The following is a 19,739-nucleotide window of genomic DNA, read 5'->3' as shown; positions in this document are numbered from 1 at the left end:
TAACTTTAGCAGAAAGATCATTAAATCCAAATGATTTGAAGTGCAGAGTAATGTGGCATGCAAGTGATTACTATTTTTAATGATTATCTTTGGTGCAGTCATTGTCTAAGGTTGTTTTATATACATTTTATTCTGTTGTTGATGTGCTATTAAAAGGAGCTGTGTGAGTTATGGTTTAGTTTTTATGTTGCAATAAAGTTAATTCAACTTCACCTGCAACAATTGGTGATCCTGACACAATGTCTGATGGTCCTTAATGGTTTGTGTTGTGCCTCATCATGCTAAGTACAATCATCGATGCCAACTGTGCCACACGGCTTTCGTATCCCAATTCACCATAACTCCATGATATCGGACCCATCACCAACTGTAGACATGTTTACTGGCACAGAAATTAATTGCATGATGGTAAAACCACCACCACTTTGTCAACAGAATCCCGTACTGTGATTTGCACAACTAGAAATGCAGTTTTTGCTAATGCACATAACCACAGACGACATGAGATACAGTTTTGTAGTTGCTGCACTCAATGAAGATATGGCCACGAAGGTGCAAGACATTCTGGCATTACCACTGAGCACTGATCATTACATAACCATCAAGAAGACCCTGATTACACAGCTCTTGAAATATAAGGCAAAGAGACTGGAGAAGTTACTCTGCAATGAAGAGGTTAGTGATTGCTTCCCATCATAGCTACTACATTGACTGCGTAGTCAGTGAGAACATTCTGTAGAATATTTGGTTATCACACCTGCCACCCAATGTGCACCAATGATCTAGATACACTCACACAAACTGCAGATCACACAGTGGAAATATATATCTCCATATGCATGGGAACGCAGCACAAAGTTACAGTTTTTGGTAGACATGGATGCTGACATGTAAGTCTATCCATTTGGCCATTGGCCACATTGCATTTGTAATGACTGCTATTATTTTGCCACCAATAGTTCTACGATCGTATGGTTGTTTCACATTAGTGTTGAACTTAGGCCTACAAGGAAAATTTGAATGGCCGTTTGTAATAGTGGACATGATGCACCCCATACTCGGAACTGACTTTTTATCATTTGATTGACTCCTGCCTGACCTCCATCATTGACACCTTCTTGACACTACTACCAACCTAGCAATCAAGGATTAGGGTGTAGTGTCTGTTCATAGAACTCCTCAGACAGTTACCAGAGATCACATGCCAGACTCCCACACTAGCACCTGTGCAGCACTCACTGGTGCACCATATTTTGATTACACATGGACCACCACTTCATGCTTGTCTGCACCGATTGCCATTCCAGAAACTGAAGATAGTTAAATAGGAATTCTGGTATGTGCTTGTACAAGAATTCTGCCACCCATCGTGCAGTAGTGGGCATCTCCACTACATGTGGCCCCAAAGAAGAATAATGGATGGTGTTGATGTAGTGACTAAAGACAGTTCAATGCCAGAGCCATTACAGGTCAATATCCAGTACTGAATATCAAAGATCTTACATTCAGTGTCCCCAGTAGGCACGTCTTTTCTATGTTGGACTTAGTTCGAAACCGGGTATCTGTGTCATCAGACGACGTTGCTACAACTGCTATCTGCTCACTGTTTGTACTATTTTGAATTTTTCTGAATGCCTTTTGGTCTTTTTAATGTTGCTCAAACATTTCAACAGTTCAGGGATGAAGTCACATGCAGTTTAGGCTTTTGTTATGTGTATATTGACAATGTCCTGGTCATGTCAAACTCCTGTCAAAATTATGACAGATCTTCACTCATTTACATGCACATGTGCTCTTGAAGTGCTTTTCTGGAGCACCAGAATACAGTTCCTAGGCTTTACTAACAACTAGCAAGTCACAGCCTATGATAGTTAAAGAACTATAATGATTTCTCAGCATAAACAGTTTTTATTTCAGTTTGTTCTCAATCTTGGCTTCCTAGCTGAATAAATTCTTGCATGGTTCCCCAAAGCTGAAGGACCAACTTCTGTGGAATAGTGAGGCCAATTTAGCATTTACCAAGCTGAAGACTGGCATCCAGAGTGGTAAACTGCTAGCACACCCAGTTCCACATGCGCCTCTCACCCTGGTGATCGATGTTTCTGCCACTGCAATTGGTGCTGCACTGCAACAGTAAATATATGAGCACTGGCAATCCTTAACCTTTTTCAGTAAAAAGTTATTACCATCTCAACAGAATTGGTCCACCTACGGTCATGAACTGTATGCTGCCTGTGCTCCTATTAGTTACGCATTGGAGGGACAGCAGTTCACTCTCATCCGAAATGACAAGCCACTAATATACGCTTTCTGGCAGATTTTGAGAAAGCTTCACCATTTCAGCTGCAACATCTTGACTATATCAGATAGTTTGCTACCAATACTGATCATGTTGAAGGAAAACTGAGTGAATCAATCACTGATGCAGTTGATTTTAAGTTCTTGCCACAGTGCAACAATCAGATAGTGAGCTATAAGGTTTGTTGGCATAACCATTTGGCCAACAATTCCGTTGTATTTGGCTGCCATTGTCAACTATGCTGCTGTGTTGTGATGTCACCGCAAACAATTTGCGACCGTTTGTGACTACTGACCTTCACCAACAGGCAATTTCCTCTTTACATAACATGTTGCATCCCAGAATACCTTAGCAGTAAGGTGAAGCAAGCTTTTGTCTGACTACAGATGGACAAAGACCGCCTGCAATATGTGTGACAATGCATGCCCTGTCAATGGAATAAAGTTGGACGGCACATGAGGACGCCTCTTGGCACGTTTTTTCCTCTGAATCATAGACTTCAACATCTCCATCTAGATCTCATAGGACCTCTCCCACCATCAGAACGAAACATGTACTGCCTTACAGCCATCAACTGTTTCACATGCTCATCCAAAGTGACCCCAATTGCCGCCCTTACCATCAAAACTGTTGTGACTGTGTTCGTACAGAGATGGATCACCCATTTCACGATGCCTCTATGAATTACAACAGACCAGGGAAGACAATATGAGTCATATCTGTTCAAAGTACTTGCTGTCCTCCTGGGTATGAAGTGGATTAGAACTACAGCTTACCACCCAGCAGTGAATGATTTAGGTGAATGCATGTGCCACCAACTAAAATTGTCGCTTCGATGTCATGACTCACAGTGGTGGACAGAGATGTTACCAGTCATCCTTCTGTGTCTCCGTGCATCACTAAAAGAAGACGCGAAAGCTATGACTGTAGAACTTGTTATGGCCAGCCAATATGATTGCACAGTGAGTTCTTTGCCACTGTGCCAGATGATTGCATTGCCCCATCTGATTTTGTGCAAAAGCTACATACACTAATCCAGCAACTATGCCCTGTTGCTCCAAGAGATCAGCAGACCAGTTGCCCTTTTGTTTTTGATGACCTTCAGAAGTGCCATCATGTCTTCAAATAACATGACGCAGTAGGCTAGTCACTGAGCCACACTATGATGGACCTTACTATGTCATCAGTAGGAAGGGCAAGACATTCAAAGTTGACGTGATGAGTATGCCAACCATCATCACTGTCAACAACCTCAAACCATATGGCATATTAACAATATGATCATCTGTACATCTTGTTCTTAGTGCTATTATCTTCTTAAAAATTCAGCCATTTCTGGAAGCTAAATAAAATGTATCTTTTTTAACAACTCAAGAATTTATTGTTTCAACTTCGTATTCATATACAAAGAGTAAAGAGGTAAAGTGATGGCACAGAGAAATCAATTCTCTAAGAAGTGAAATATGAATAATTTGCAGTTAAAAAGAATTATGAAGCTCATATGATTTTTGCTGTAATCACTAATTTCTGTTTCAGCTGTGTGTACAATGAGGAAATTAAAAAAGATTGTATAAGTCAGATCTATGGCAAGCAAAATCTGAGACTATGTTGTTTAAAAAGGTACATCAGTTAAAAAAGAGAATTAGTATAGTCATAACAGTTCACTTTTAACTGACAGAATTTGCAGATTTCATTTGTAAGAGGTAAGATTTTGCTGTGTATTTATTTTATTTCTTCATTGTATGTATGTACGGATACAAAGTGGAAACAATAATAAGTGAAGACAGCAAAAATAACATGTGATGAAGGTAATAAGCCTTGAAGCTGGTTAAAAATTCAATTTAGGATTTGTTCAAACTGCCCCATCACTTTTTGTCATACTGCTTTCACGAATTTTTCACCCATCTTCAGTTCTACAATATCATGTTATTTATCATTTTGGTAACTGTCATACATTTATATAATCTTAGGAGTGCCACCACACACTAAATTACTAAAACCCATTTCTTATTTCTATGTTTCATACATCATTTGACCTGGGATTCAGTTTTGCAAAACTATTTTTAACATGAAGTCTGTAGCAGTGTGTAAAACTAGACAAAAAACTAATTAGTATTTTATGGTGATTAAAGACATTGACTATGTTTTCATATCCACAGGAATGTAATAGAGTCATCTGTTGGTATCAGAGTGGTGGAGATTCGTGATGGCTCTGGACAGATTCTCTGTGACTGGCAGTTTCTAGAGGAAAAGAAAGTAACTGAATTTGCACTGCCATCTGAAGTATATTCTGAGGCTGGTCAGCTTTTAGTTGCAGAAGATTCTGCAGGAAATATCTTGAAACATCCATTGCCATTTTATGCAGTTTCTGCGTCAGTTCCTTAAAAATTAATGTGCTTTTCTTTATTTATTTTTAATACTGCCTTTGAATAAATCTCAACTCAAACCCCACAGTCTATTTTACTTTTTATGTTTATCAGTGTATGAAACCAAGTCACAATATTGATAATGTATGGAATAAGAAACTGTATAATTATCTTCAGTGGTACAAGTAACAAAAATTACTTACATCTAAAAAAAAAAAAAGAGACAAAGCCACAAAGAAATCATAATATTCACTACAGAAGTTACATATAAAACTAAAGGTAGCAATTGAAGGGTTATCATGCTAAAGGGGATAAGTAAGAAAATGTGCTTTCTTAGTTAATCAGAATAAATTTTATTCAGATAACATGAACGTAAATATGCACGAACTCCACATTAATACGTCTCAATGACTTTAGGAAAGAAAGCTGTAATATGGCATGTTCCAAAAACAGCAAATAAACACTGAAAAGCTTAATGGGCTAAGTCCATCAAACAAGTGATGGAACATTTTTACCTCTAGTAATCATTTTACTGTTCAGTCTTTGCACAATTCATTGTACAACTGTTTTTGCACCTCAGATAAGCCTTCCATCATACTTTTAATGTCTTGTTTCTTCTGTGAATTAAATCCTTTTGCATCAGTGACCTCACTGAATATGATCATTTCAAAACCCACGTCACCACCATTTTTCAATATTCTTATCATTTTCCATCCCTGTGTTTCGCCAAATGAATTTTTATCTGAATTGCCACAGATGTGGTGATTTTAGTCCCTGAGGCACAACCTATATTAACCTTGGTTGTGTTGATGATCATGTCAGCTGCTTGCTGAAAATCCATACAATAACCAACTTCCATCTGAACAACTTTAAATGGTCACTTATTGTGAGCTGCTGTTATCATCTTCATTACATCATTAGGAACAAAATGCTTCCACACCTTTGCTCAGGCTTTCTTCCAGAGTTACCAGTTTCTATGTTACTTATCTTTGCTGAATTATTTTTTCACAGTCAGTTGTATTGCCAATGCAGACATGCAAATGACAGGCTACAAATCAGCCAGAGCAAGCGGAAGTATGTAATCTCTACATCCAGTATAGCCAACTCTTGTAAAACAATCTGCATGTACCCCATTTAGCTTGAACGAGTCAAAGGAGTTACCTCTCATGCCATCTACTGGCCTCCATTACACTCACATCAGCCATCATTGGAGATAGCCACTTCAGTATGTAACTGGCCTGTTCACATACCACCTAATGAAGTAGAAAACACAGTTTACACAAAAGTGGTGTTAGGCCCTTTATCATGATAACCCTTTAATTGGGCTCTCAGATATACATAATCAGTTCTATTGGAGAATGAAGTGGGGCGCAGAGATGCATCCACATTAGCTCATAGAGTAAGGTGAGAGGCTGACACAATTTAACTTGTCTCGCTTGTAGTGCAGTTTGGTGTACTTTATCTCATTTGCACCATCAAGCATAACAGACTAAATGACAACATTAATCCGTACTTGCATTTTATATGCCAGTAGGGAATGCCCTAAAAGAGAACATTAAAATCAACCAAAATAGTGTTTGTTTATTGATCATCTCATCAATCAGTGCGTTTTGTCATATAATTAAAAATGGCATCATCTTTGACTTATGAAATCTGGATGTTCTAGTTCTCCTTTTTTGGATTACAAGTTTTGTGTCGTGTGTTTCTGATGTCTGTGCTAATCATAACACTGAGAACATTTTGCAGAAATATAGCATATTGTTGAAAGAACACACACAGTTTGGGGCTTTGTGAACGTTACATATGTTGATTGATTGTAGATCTGTTGGGATTGTGGAACTTCCATATGTGGTTTTCATGGAATGATTTTTTTTTTTTTTTTTAAGATTTTCATAGAGACTTGACTTAATAATAATGCCTCAGTTGTCTAATCAACTTTTGATAATCATTTGCCTTCAAAAAATAGTTCACAGTTGTATATAAAACATTCTCAGTTTTCTTGCCATGTCAGTTCAGGATAAAATCTCAAGCTTTCGACGATAGCCTCCATTGTCATCATCATCAATGACAATGGAGGCTATCAACAAAAGCTTGAGATTTTATCCTGAACTGATGTGGCAAAAAACCAAGAATGGTTTATATATAAGTACCATCACAAAAGACTTCATTCTCAGTTCACAATTAGTTTGCTGAGTTTTGTCATGGCCATTCGTAAAGGTTGAATAAAATTGGTTGTTGTTCCAAAAACACATCAATGTTGTGTGCATTGTGATTGGAGAGTGTGAGCCTGCACTCACCATGAGGTAGAGATGCCTTTAGTTGTATCAATGGCCCGCATTACGTTCAATTTTAAATGAACATTTAGTTGTGAAACAAATCTTTTCTTGACACATTACCCACAATTTGACAGAAAATCAAAAACAGGCTCATGTCAATTGGAAAAAGGAAGTAGTCAGACAATTTGACCCAGCAAATGCAAAATCCATATACAAAATTGTTACAGTAGAAACTCGGATGCATATGTACAAGCTAAGCAGTATCAACTCTTTGATTGTTCCAAGGTAACCAAAATCAACAACAGTGGTTTGTTCATGAAGCACTTCCAAGAAAAAGACCACTCTTTCCTTATGGTGTGAAACTATTTTTTTGCCACAGGTCATTGATGAAATGAGGAAAAGCAACCAAAAATGTTGCTTTATTCTTCATCACAATGATACCAACTATCACAAAGTGTGTCAAATAGTTGATTTTTTTGTGGCAGAAAACACTGATTTGATGTTGTTTGGCTCACATTAACCTGATTTATTAACTAATACCTTTCCTTACATCAAACAAAAAATGCACAGACAGTGATTTTCATCATGTCAAGAAGCTGTTGAATCCTTCCAAAACATGTTCTTAAGGTACCTAAATCAGTTTAGAAAAAGTGCTGCAAAAGTTTATTAATACTGGAGGCAAATATTGTGAGAAACAATAAAACAATTTGTACAAAAAAAATGGTTTTCTTTTCTTGTGTTTTTGTAAAATCTGCAAAGGTGGTCCTCATACATATTTTGGGTTGTGGGGGCAAAGCTGCAATAAGCGTACCCACTGAATTTCACAGTTCTGTTTTCTTTTTGAATTTACAATGAGCAGCAGCTAATATTTAATATTTTGTAAACACACAGAACATATTCATTTTGTGGCACAAGGATTCTGTGCAGCAAAAAAATTTGATCTCGATTAATTAGTATTTAAATTTAAAAATATTTCAACAGAGTGACAAGTCAACAATGTGTCCATCCTTTTTGTCTCATAGCACCAAAGCCAGTGACATGAAATCATTAAACATCTCATTGTCACAAGAATTATTCCACAATTTTTTTAACACATCTTTGTGAACTTTTTTGTATATGTTGTGTTTCTCACATGCCTCACCACAGCATTAAGGACAAATATTTGTGTATTGTAAAATCATAACATTTGCTTTGGCTTCTGTATGAATACAAGGTTCAAAATTTTACGTTTGTAGAGGATCTTAAACTCAGCACTTTGAGATAAGAAACCAATTCTCACAAATTAATATTTAGGTTTTTATTAATGTAAATAAATTACACTTAATAGCAACTTCTTAGCAACTGTAGAAAGTGGCGACTACAAGTCTTATGAGGTGCATGCATTATAACATAATTTATTGGCAGAGCTAAACTCTAGATTGAATGTGTGGTGTCGATAGGTCACATTGACCACACAAATTACAGTCTTTGGAACATTAACTGCTCTGATGAGCCGCCATGTTTAATTCAGTCTGCCTTTGTACTTGATGCAGTGTTCATATGTATCAGTCTTTATGGTAAAATATATGTGTATATAGAAAACTTGGGAACTGTTTATTATGTATATTATGATCCGTATCCAGAATCCCATATTGGTGACCCCCGGGCAAAAAGTTCTAAGTCTTCCACGATTTCCGCGCCGATTGTACAGAATCAACAGCTTTCACATCCGACGCCATGGCTACATCACCGAACATTCTTTACGCAGATTTGGAGCCCAGCTCTTACAACCAGGCCAACACAACCCTCCGCCGTCGGTTATTTCACAGCTAACGGACAATGATCTATGATCAACGACGAGGATAACCTCTACTTTAGCAACTCCACAACAACCAAGTGTTACGCAGTTACCTCAAACAATGGACTCAGGCTTTGTTTCGCCAGATTACGCTCAACAACAAGTGAAAAGTGAAGTGGACAATCTACTAAATAATGTGACGATCGATCACTCATACGAAGTTCAAAGGGGCCAAAATTTGCACACGAGCTTTTATCCTCTATGCACCATGACGTCGGTTACAGTACTGCTGAGTGCAACGCCACCATTTGTGCGAAATGAACACGCTGTCAACTATTACCAAGCTACGCCAGCCTTGCCTTCCTCACAAATCAGTAACAGACATATTTTTGCATCCAGTTCGCCAGAACAAACCATCGGATCGGCAGCCCAGTTTCGCGACCATGTGGGTACGAGTGCACCCAACATAGTCTCTTCACCCAGGAACATTGTACTACAACAGTGCAACCGCCAACGGGTTTCACCAGTGTTTCATGGTCCTCCCACGAAGGGTGCATGGCCAGTGTGCACGGAAAACTCTCATTGTTGCCACCTTAAGCTCTAGGCCACCCCCCCTCCCCCCACACCCCCCACCCCCTTCACCCATGGGGGGCCTCGATTCCGACCATACAACCGCTCACTCCTTCCGCAGTACTGTCTGCATTTCCCACGCCGGCCTTCCACATCATTTCCGATTTGGACAATGTCAGTGCTATTCCTGCAGTTTCTGGTCCAGTTTATGCGCCCTCATTACACGCCGCTTGCCCATTTGCTCCCATGGTACCGACAGTGATTGCCGCGTCTTGTTTTCGGCCATCTTCAGAGACATTACAACCTGCCGTTGTTCTGAATGTGTGTGCTAGTATCATTTCCGCTCTGGTGATGCCGGATCCCAGCATGACTGCAGGCCTTCCAAGATATGCCAAAGCCATCTTCGTCTCCACCTCCAGGCCGCCTACCCAAGCTGCCTCCCCTAGACGAGGAAAATGGTTCGCATTGGTGGAGCATCTCTTCGAGCTGCATCAAGCGACTGATGACAACTCCAAGTTCGTATGTTTGGTCACACACCTCCACGACCACTCGGATTTAATTTGTGATCTCCTACTTTCGCCTCCACCGCCACCAAAGTACGAGTTTGCCAAGAAAAAAATATTAGACTGACTTGCCTGCTCACCACAGGAATTGATAATCAAGATTCTGTGCTAGGAGCACCTGGGGGACCGCACTCCATCACAACTTTGGCGCTACCTCAGGCTACTCGTGAGTGAACACACAATGCCAGATGTCACTCTGTGGGCGGTGTGGTCTGCCAAGTTACCTATTGACCTACAGATACACCTACTGCCACACTCTATCGAGTCTATCGGTTCTCACCTACACATCGCAGATCAGCTGTATGCGCTCCTGCGCCAGAGACACCCAGCTCATCGGCTATCGCTGTGGACACTACACCTCCTGTTTACTGGTCGTCTGCAACCTGGGGGGGGGGGGGGGGGGGGGCGTTCCACTTCCATGCCTTCTACGCTGCCAGGCAGTACTCATTCGCTCTCTCCTCTTTCTGAGCACTCAAGACTCGCCCACACTCCATGCGTCCCAGAACAGATCAACGAAGACAAGCCACCCCCACCATCACAGTCACCACCACCGTCACATCCGGCTCATCCACACCGTTGGTACCACAGGATTTTTGGGGCTGAGGCCAACAAGTGCGGGTTACCTTGCCAACACCCAAACGCCGACCACAGGAAGAAAGCGACGCCAAGTCCTGCGGGGAACTTCACAGGTGTCCCTTAACATTGCACTCCGTCCGCTCATCCCCTCGGCCAAGCAGTCATTTATACATAACAGACATTTCATCACAGTTTTCTACCTAATTGACACTGGTGCTGACGTGTCTATCATTCCTTGATCATTGGCTCCTACTGACTTTTCACCGACGAAGTCTCTCCTACGAGCTGTCAATGCATCACTGTTACAAACTGTCAGTTCTGTGAAAGTGATGGTGCACCTATCCCCTTCTCTGTGTTTCCCATGGACCTTCTACATCGTTGACATCGATGAACCAATTCTTGGTATGGATGTTTTGTCCCATTACAAACTCTCCCCAAACGTAGTCCAGTGTTCAGTGTTACACCACCTGTCTAACATTCAGATACCGTGCTCTGGCACCCACACTGCTCGTTCCGTTTCCGCTGCAACATGGGATTTAGTTCGCGAGTGTTCCGCCCTCGTGGGCAAGATTGTGACCTGCGTCACTAACGTACTTTCAGAATATGACTCAGTGGTGCACCTCCGCTGGGAGAATGATGAGCTGAAACAACGCATTGCTCACACTTACAACGAACTCGTTGCGGCCCGCACCTCGCTGCTGAAACTGCAATGCGCAGTTCCTTTAGCGGATCGAACTTCATCGCCAAGCATTAGTTGGAACACTCATCAGGTTAGTTCAAAAACATTCACTGTGTGTGACGATTCGCGTTCAGTGACCTCCGTACCACCAAAGTGCCCACTACATGCAGTGCCTCATGTTTCAAGCAGTGTCTGCAATAACAGTCGCTCACGCAGCATGACCACGCCCACCATGCATGCAGCCATCCCACTTGTTGATAAACAATCCCCTTCTCCCATGTGCCAGCCAAGCAACTTGGCAGCCATCGCTGACCCTTGCGCGATGCCAGCGCCTCTCTTGCCCGCGCCGGTTACCCAAGGCAAAGTTAACAACAGACAGTCGCTGCACACCCCACTCCACTCCATGCTGCGTGTGCAGCTGACCTCTACAAACAAGCACACGCCGCACTCCTGCGCTCGCGTAATAGGCATGTGACTTACATGCTGCCTTTTCCCACTTGTGCTAATGGCTACGCCTCATCGCGCCCCACTCGTCCCAAAACTCCACATCAGAACATTACTCAGCCTAGTGTGCAGTTCTCAGTCTCTTCCATCACTGATGGAATGACACACAAGATAATTACCACTGCCCCATTAAGTTGCGCACAGCCCAGCAGCAAATTAACGAACTCCTGGAGGCAGGCATTCTACAGCCATTAGACAGCAATTCACCACATCACCAAACACGATGGTTGTTTTCAAATGTGTGGTGATTACAGACGTTTAAATGCTTGCACTGTCATGGACAATTACCCCGTGCCAAACATAAACAATTTCACTCATATGCTATCGGGCGCCACAATCTTCAGTGTGATTGACTGCAAACCTGCTTATCACCAGATTTCCGTAGAGCCAGAAGACATTCCAAAGACTGCGATCATCACATCGCTTGTTTTGTTCCAGTACAATTTCATGCCATTCAGTTTAAAGAATGCGGCACAAACATGGCAACGTTTCATTGACTCAATCTTATGACGATTCGAGTTCTGCTTTGCATATCTGGATGACATACTGATTTTCAGCAAATCAACTAAAGACCACGAAGATCATTTATCCCAGGTCCTTCTACTGACATCGAGGGCTGCCCTTTCTTCATTCTTACTGATCACAAACCACTGGCGGACGCCTTCTGCAACCCGCCAGAGGATCCTCCCCCCTCGACACTTCTGCCGCTTCAACCTGGTCTCTCAATTTACTACAGACATACACTACATCAAAGGCACGGAGAACATCCCTGCTGATTTCCTCTCGTGGATCAATGCTGTTTCAAGAATCGTCGATTCATCCAACCTCGCCGCTCTACAGGCTTCGGACGAGGACTCTCAGGGTCTGCTCACGGACCTGCAGTCTTCACTCGTGTTTAGCAAGGCTAAGTTCCCTGGCATTTTGGATGAAGTGTGGTGCGACTCTTCAATGGGAATTCTGTGGCCTTTGCTCCTGCCCATGCTGCATCGACAAGTTTTCGACACCTCGCATAATCCCGACCACCCCGGCATCCGAGCCACCACTCGCCTCGTCACTGAGCGTTTTGTGTGGAAAGATGTGAAACGGGACTGTCAAACGTGGGCACACAGCTGCATTTCCTGTCAACAAAACAAAATAGGATGTCACACCTCTCCACCACTCGGCAAGTTTTACATCTCCAAGGGATGTTTCCGTCATGTGCATATTGACCTTATCGGCCCGCTGCCTCCGTTGGAGGGCCACAGGTATATCCTATCTACAATAGATCGAATGTCTCATTGGGTGGAAGCTGTCCCCTTACCTAATATCACAGCAGAAACTGTGGCCAAAGGATTCATTTCTTCTTGAATCACAAGGTTCGGCTGTCCGTCCACCATCACAACCGACCAGGGTCGACAGTTCAAATCTGCACTTTTTACGATTTTCTGTAATCTTTGTGGTATTAAAAAGATCCATACGATAGCCTACCACCCTAAAGCAATGGGTTGGTGGAACGATGGCACCGCACCCTTAAAACTGTTTTTACATCCCCACGACTGTCTCTGGTCCAAGGCACCTCCTTGGGTGTTGCAGGGCCTACATACTTCATTTAAACAAGATTTACAAGGGACAATTTCTGAATTCGTTTTCGGTGAAAATCTGGTTCTACCAGGGGAACTAATTCTCCCCCAAGATCCCAGGGATTCCCCGTCCTTCCCAGACTTTATCGGAAGGATGCATGCACACTTTAGAAACACCCGGTTACACCCACCTGTCAGCCATTCCACACATGACACTTACATGCTGACCGCACTCAGCTCTTGCTCACATGTCATGCTAGAGACGACTCTGTTAGACAACCCATACAACCTCCTTACCTCAGCCCCTTCTAAGTACTCCGGAGTGGTGAAACGATGTTCGAAATTACGATAAAAAATCGCCCGCAAACTGTTTCTCTACACAGGCTCAAGCCTGCCTTCGTAAACTCCAACACCCCTCTGCCATCCCAGTCAGACTGCCTGAGCACATGTTCTTTTGACGAACCCACTAACGAGTCCGTTCAACATACGGTTGGGTTTTCTCCATTCAATGATTGACCACTGCAGTTCGCGGGTTCTTCAGACATGTCATCATTGTCCCCATTCACAGGTTTTGAAGACATTTCTGGTACTAGAGACGTGGACGCCCTGTCCTTCATTTTGCGTTGCAACATACCACCTGACTGCGTCAACGATGTGTCAATTATGGTGTTACAGAATCGTGTGCTTGTACTACTCACCGACAGCACAGACCCGACCCTCACCGAGGAACTCAAGGTCAAGACAGTGCACAGCTTGTCCCTCTCACAAGAGTGCGACCCGTCATGTGTTCAAGCTTTCATTTCTTCGGACGGCTCAGTATGCATTCGGGGAAGGCACACTCACATGCCGCCTCCTCTCCCATACAGCTACTCCCGAGTTGGCCGACACGTCATCCCCCCCCCCACACCCCACTGGTTTTCGGATTACGAGTTGGACCGGCGGCCGCCCGCCGCACCTGCGCATGCTGACCCAACGGAGATGGAGCTTCTGGTCATGTGCCTGCTGCCTCGCACCACTCACGCCGATGCTGACACCCACACGATGCCCCCTCAGGGCTCATAGGCCGTACTCCGTATTGCAGGGGGGAGGCTGTATGTCATCGATAGGTCACATCGACCACACAAATAACAATCTTTGGAACATTAACTGCTCTGACTAGCCACCATGTTTAATTCAGTGTGCCTTTGTACTTCATGCAGTGTTCATGTGTATCAATCTCTGCCCAAACTCTTTGCCTTTACAGATGTCTGCTTGTGTCTGTGTATGTGTGGATGGATATGTGTGTGTGCGAGTGTATACCTGTCCCTTTTTCCCCCTAAGGTAAGTCTTTCCGCTCCCGGGATTGGAATGACTCCTTACCCTCTCCCTTAAAACCCATATCCTTTTGTCTTTCCTTCTCCTTCCCTCTTTCCTGATGAGGCAACCATTGGTTGCGAAAGCTAGAATTTTGTGTGTATGTTTGTGTTTGTTTGTGTGTGTATCGACCTGCCAGCGCTTTGGTAAGTTTCATCATCTTTCTTTTTAGATATAAATCTCTATAGTAAAATACATGTGTAGGTAGAAAACTTGGGAACTGTTTATTATGTGTATTACGATCCGTATCCAGAATCCCTTAAAAGTAGTAAGTCCAATTGCTTGTACACATTGTTTATGATTGGATCATAATTGTTACTGCATCAGTATTCCCCATACTATTAATCTTTTTAACTGTGCAGTTTGTTTGGGAAATTGATGAACGTTTACTGATGAATCTTCTCATACGTGATCCAATGCTATCTTGAATTCTACTGAGTGAATAGTTCTTTGTTCAGTACCTTGGCCAGATCTCTGTGGCTTGAAAATTTCTGTCCACATCAATAAATTCTTCCAGTTAAGGTAACACCTGATGTGCACTTTCCCCTATTCTCTCCTTCATCTTTTCAGGCACTACATCCTGTTGCATCTTATGGTAAATGCACATCTTCATGTAAATAAGTAATGCTCTCTTCTCTACCATTGTTTATAATTCATGAGCGGCTGTCTAACTTCACCATGGATACATTACAAACGTTTATGTACTGTTTATCAAGATAATGCCATAAATGTAGGTGCAGTAGACAGTTCTTAGTTATAAAACTTAAGTAATTTACTTCCACCCGCCCTGATAATTGAGCATGTTAGTGAGCCACTTTCAGGGTTAGAGGAGGTGAACCTGCCTTGGATCAAATCTGTCTTGCGAATTAACAATGAGGGTTTGTGAACTGGCATCCAACTATGTGAGTACTCGGCTGGTACCCACATCTGGCCTCAGATACATGCTACATAAACTTTTAGGAAGCATTCTCATATTTGAACATGAGATTCTCTCTAGATGCAGATGGATGAGGTACACAGATTCAGTGCTGGAAGAGAGTTGTGGCATCAGGAAGGACATCTGGCCACTAACTGTCACTAAGATTGTCAAAAATCCATGTAACAATGCGGACTCTGTAAACAAATGGGATAAGGCAAGGAAGAGGGGGAGGGGGAGGGGGAGGGGGAGGAGGAGGAGGAGGAGGAAGAAGAAGAAGAAGAAGAAAGAGTATGCTCTGCGCTAGTTGGCGAGGATACAGGTGGTAGCAGTAGAGTCCTCCCACAGGTGCCTCCCCCACACCATTGGCATGGCACAGCCCACAGAGAACAAGGTCATCTAGACCCTTCTTTGTCCAACCTCTGTATGGGTTCGGCGCCACCAGTCACCCCTTGTTGGTGGTCGTGTGTGTCACTTCCTTCTTGCCCACAATGCTTTTCTGCCCAATCTCGCACAGACTGTCCCCATCACTGAAAGATATGCATCCTCTGTGACGTATACATGCCTGGGTGCCCCAGAGCTGTCTCCCACCTCTTGGTGATTGGTCGCGTACAGTGATGGCTCTGTCAGCCTCTGTGGGCAGTTCTCGGTCCCAGCAACCTATAAACACATTCCGCAGCTCCTGACCCTACAGGTGGCTGACCATCACTTGGCTTCAAACATTTTTGGACTCGATGCTTTCACACTGTTTGGCTTTTTGATTTCCGACGAAGTTAAGGTTGTTTCCACTGCAGTCCCATACCAGGACCTTGATGACCTGTGCTCGGCTGTGCCTCTCTGTTTCCGCTGGAATTAGGGTGTGTTTCGGACTTCAAGACACACATTGCTCTCCGGCCAGATCCTCAGCTGCAGTTCTTCCAGGTCCAACCCATTCTGGTGGCCTTATATCCAGCAGCCAAGCAAGAGCTTGATCGACTGCAGGCGTCATCAAGCTCATGAAAGTGATTGCTTGGGCGACCCCATTAGTGTTGATGGGGAAACCCAATGGCTCCCTTTGCCTGTGTGGGGATATTGGAGTTACAGTCAATGCACAGTCCCTGGTTGAAACTTATCCCATTCCTCGGCAGGAAGACCTTCTCACCAAACTTGCGCGTGGCGAGTAGTTCTCTAAGGTCGACCTGGTGGAGGCTTACCATTAATTACCCTTAGATAAGGAATCCCAGAAAATCACTGTCATCAACACGCCTTCCAGATTATATCAACACAAGTGCCTTCCTATTTGGTACTTCCTCCATACCGGCCATTTTTCAGAGGTACCTGGAGCAGCTCACACAGCCCATCCCAGCTTGTGTCAGTTATCTCGATGACATCTTGGGTCACCGGCCGCACATGCCATGAGCATTTGCGAAACCTCGGTTCCTTATTTCATCCCATACAGGCTGCAGGCTTATGCTGTTGGTTGGAAAAGTGTAGTTTCTTTCAACCAGAAGTCGAATAACTGGATCACTGGCTCAGTAAAGATGGCATTCATCCATCAGATCATAACATTGTGGCCATCAACTCCCTTCCGTGCCCCAAGGATTTAACTGACCTCCAAGTTTTTTTGGGCGAGGTTAATTACTACTTAAAGTTTTTACCCCAGGCTGCTGACATTGCACAGCCCCCCAGTTGCTTGCATCGCAATGCGGTGCCTTTCAATTGGACTCCTGCCTGTAATCAAGCTTCTCTCCACTTGAAAACTATGCTCAAGTCCGTCCCTTGCCTGACTCCCTTCTCTTCTGACCGCCTCTTGGTTGTGGCAGCCGATGCTTCGGCCTACGGTATTGGGCAGTCCTGGCTCACAGGAATGCAGATGACTCAGAACAGCCCATGCCTATGCATCCAAGACACCGTCCCCAGCACAGATGAACTATTCTCAGATTGAGAAAGAGGCTCTTGCGATTGTGTTTGCCATTCTAAAGTTTCACATCTACCTGTTTGGGACAAAATTCACTCTCCCCACTGATCACAAGCCTTTGGTTACCCTATTCAGCCCACACACACACATCCCAGAGTGAAATGCTCAACATCTCCAGCACTGGGCGCTGTTCGTATGCAATTACACTTACATTATCTGATATTAGCCCACCTCTGATACTCCAATGCAGATGCCTTGTTACATCTCCCCTCGGGTCCTGATCCCAAGTTCGATGAGCAGGGAGTCCTCTGCTTTCACATTGATATGGTCTGCCAAGATACATTGGATGGATTTCCCATCATGGCTGTACATGTCGCCTCTGCCATACACCAGGACCCCATTCTGCAGCAGGTTCTCTGCTACATGACCCATGGTTGGCCCACCTATCGGACTCACCAGTTGGAAACTGAATTCAGCCCCTGGCACACCAGTCACACAGGCTCTCGGTTGTGACGGGTGTCCTCCTGTTGGCCATGGAGGCTGACACCCATCAGGTGATCATCCTACCTGATTTGCACCACTATGTCCTATGCTTGCTACACCGTGGACGCTGGGGGTGTCCTGAATGATGCATTGGCTCACCGGCAAGTGTACTAGCCCAGCATCAATGGCGACATTTAATGCTTGGCCCATGGGGCACGGTGTGTGCATGTCGCCAGACCAGCCCTTCACAATCATTTGCACCCTGGCCCATGCCTCACCAGCCCTGGAATCACATCCATCTCGATTTTGTGGATCCCTTCTTGGGATCAATGTGGTTACTCATTATGGATGCATACTCCAGATACCTGTATGCAGTGCACATGGTGTCCACCATGACTGATGCCACACTCACGGTCTTGGCTCCGGTTCTCGCCATCGAAGGCCTGTCTCATACCTTGGTCCCAGATAATGGCCCCCAAGTCACAGCAACCTCATTCAACACATTTTGGGAGTCCAATGGTATAAAAACACATCTGCACCCCTCTGTTTCATCCGTCTTCCAATGGCACAGCAGATCGACTGGTCGGGATGTTTAAACAACAGCTGAAAAAAAGCAGTCAAATCCTCTGCAACCACATCGGCCCTCACCTTATTCCTGAGCACTTATCACACCATGCTGATTGGTGGTCATATTCTGGCCGAACTCCTCCATGGGTGGCAACCACGGACCCTACTCCATTTTCTGACGCCGTCTCCTTCTGAGCCCTGCTTCCGACCCTCTCAGCATTACACATTGGGCATGGCCTTGTGGGCGGGCGCGTATGGGTAATGCTGCTTGCACTCCTGCCACAGTAGTCATGACCCATGGGCAGTGTATGACATTGGTACAGACACAGAAGGGGCTCAAGCGCTGCCACTATAACCAACTCTGGCCTCATACCCCTACCTCATGTCCATCAACCCCCCACCTCCTTCTGGTGTGCACGAGGCCCTCATGTCGGCCCCATGGTAGACGGCTCTCCACAGGCATGCCGGCACTCCTTCCCACCTCCACAATGATCAGAGGCACTGTGTGATGCCCTGCCCTCCGGTGACTTTTCAATGGATTCCACGGACTGCCCTCCCGACCCACCACTGGCAGTTGACGACACAGGGTCTCCCTCCTTTCCCTCCATCCACCCACCATGGCACATCCTGGGCAATTCTGCCCCTATGCACAGTTTTCAGTGGGGAATGTACATCAGAGGGTATGGACCTGAATACCCACTAGGGGTCTCTGTGATCTGGCACGTGCCTGCACCGTGAGCCTTGCCTGCATGGCATGCAATGCGCCACACTCCATACCATGGGAAGTCCATGGCCAATCGTGTGTCCTGTGGTCACATATTTAGGCGGCCACACGGCACTTCCCCCGGCAGTCTGGTACTCACTGTAGTTCACGTGTGCATCTCGGCCGTACTGCTTTCCAGTTCTGTGTGTTGAGATATACAATGTTGTTGTTTGGAGTGTTCCTGCATTGTTGTTGTCTCATTGTGTTTGCTTGCTTGCTTGCTTGCCTTGTGTTGTGTTCTGGTTGGTTGTAGTGTCTGTCATCCCGTACTTGTTTGTCTGTCCTGTCTGTTCATTGTTAGTGATTCCTCCAGTGGCTGCCCCGCCTGGTGGCTTCGCATCTCCGTTTTCTGCCGTGCATCGCTCACAGGTCGCTCATGACTATAACACAGAGTATTGATTAACAGTAAAGTTTTCATTTCCGGACACCTTGATATTGTGGAAGAGGATGTCAGATGTACTAATTTAAAGGATTCTGATTCAGGGTGTGAATATTTTAGTGATTCTGAGTGCAAAAGCATAGACAATGAATCTGTAAATGAGCAATAGAAGAACAGGATATCAAAGTGTGTTCAATCAGTCATAAACAAGA

At 44.2% G+C, this 19,739-nt stretch overlaps 1 protein-coding gene across 1 annotated transcript in view; it reads left to right on the top strand.

Annotated features, from left to right (window-relative positions):
- Positions 1-4,750, top strand: part of LOC124714339 (putative zinc metalloproteinase C607.06c) — a 72,312-nt gene extending 67,562 nt beyond the window's left edge. The window contains exon 4 of the mRNA XM_047243012.1: positions 4,459-4,750. Within this exon, the coding sequence (XP_047098968.1) occupies positions 4,459-4,684 (226 nt within the window). The 3' untranslated portion in view covers positions 4,685-4,750. The remainder of the gene's footprint in view (positions 1-4,458) is intronic.
- The last annotated feature ends 14,989 nt before the right edge of the window (positions 4,751-19,739 follow it).

Source organism: Schistocerca piceifrons, chromosome 1 (assembly GCF_021461385.2).
Source record: "Schistocerca piceifrons isolate TAMUIC-IGC-003096 chromosome 1, iqSchPice1.1, whole genome shotgun sequence".
NCBI classification, from domain to species: Eukaryota; Metazoa; Arthropoda; class Insecta; order Orthoptera; family Acrididae; genus Schistocerca; species Schistocerca piceifrons.
Note: the sequence above shows the minus strand (reverse complement) of the source record. Positions and strands in the feature narration are given on the sequence as shown.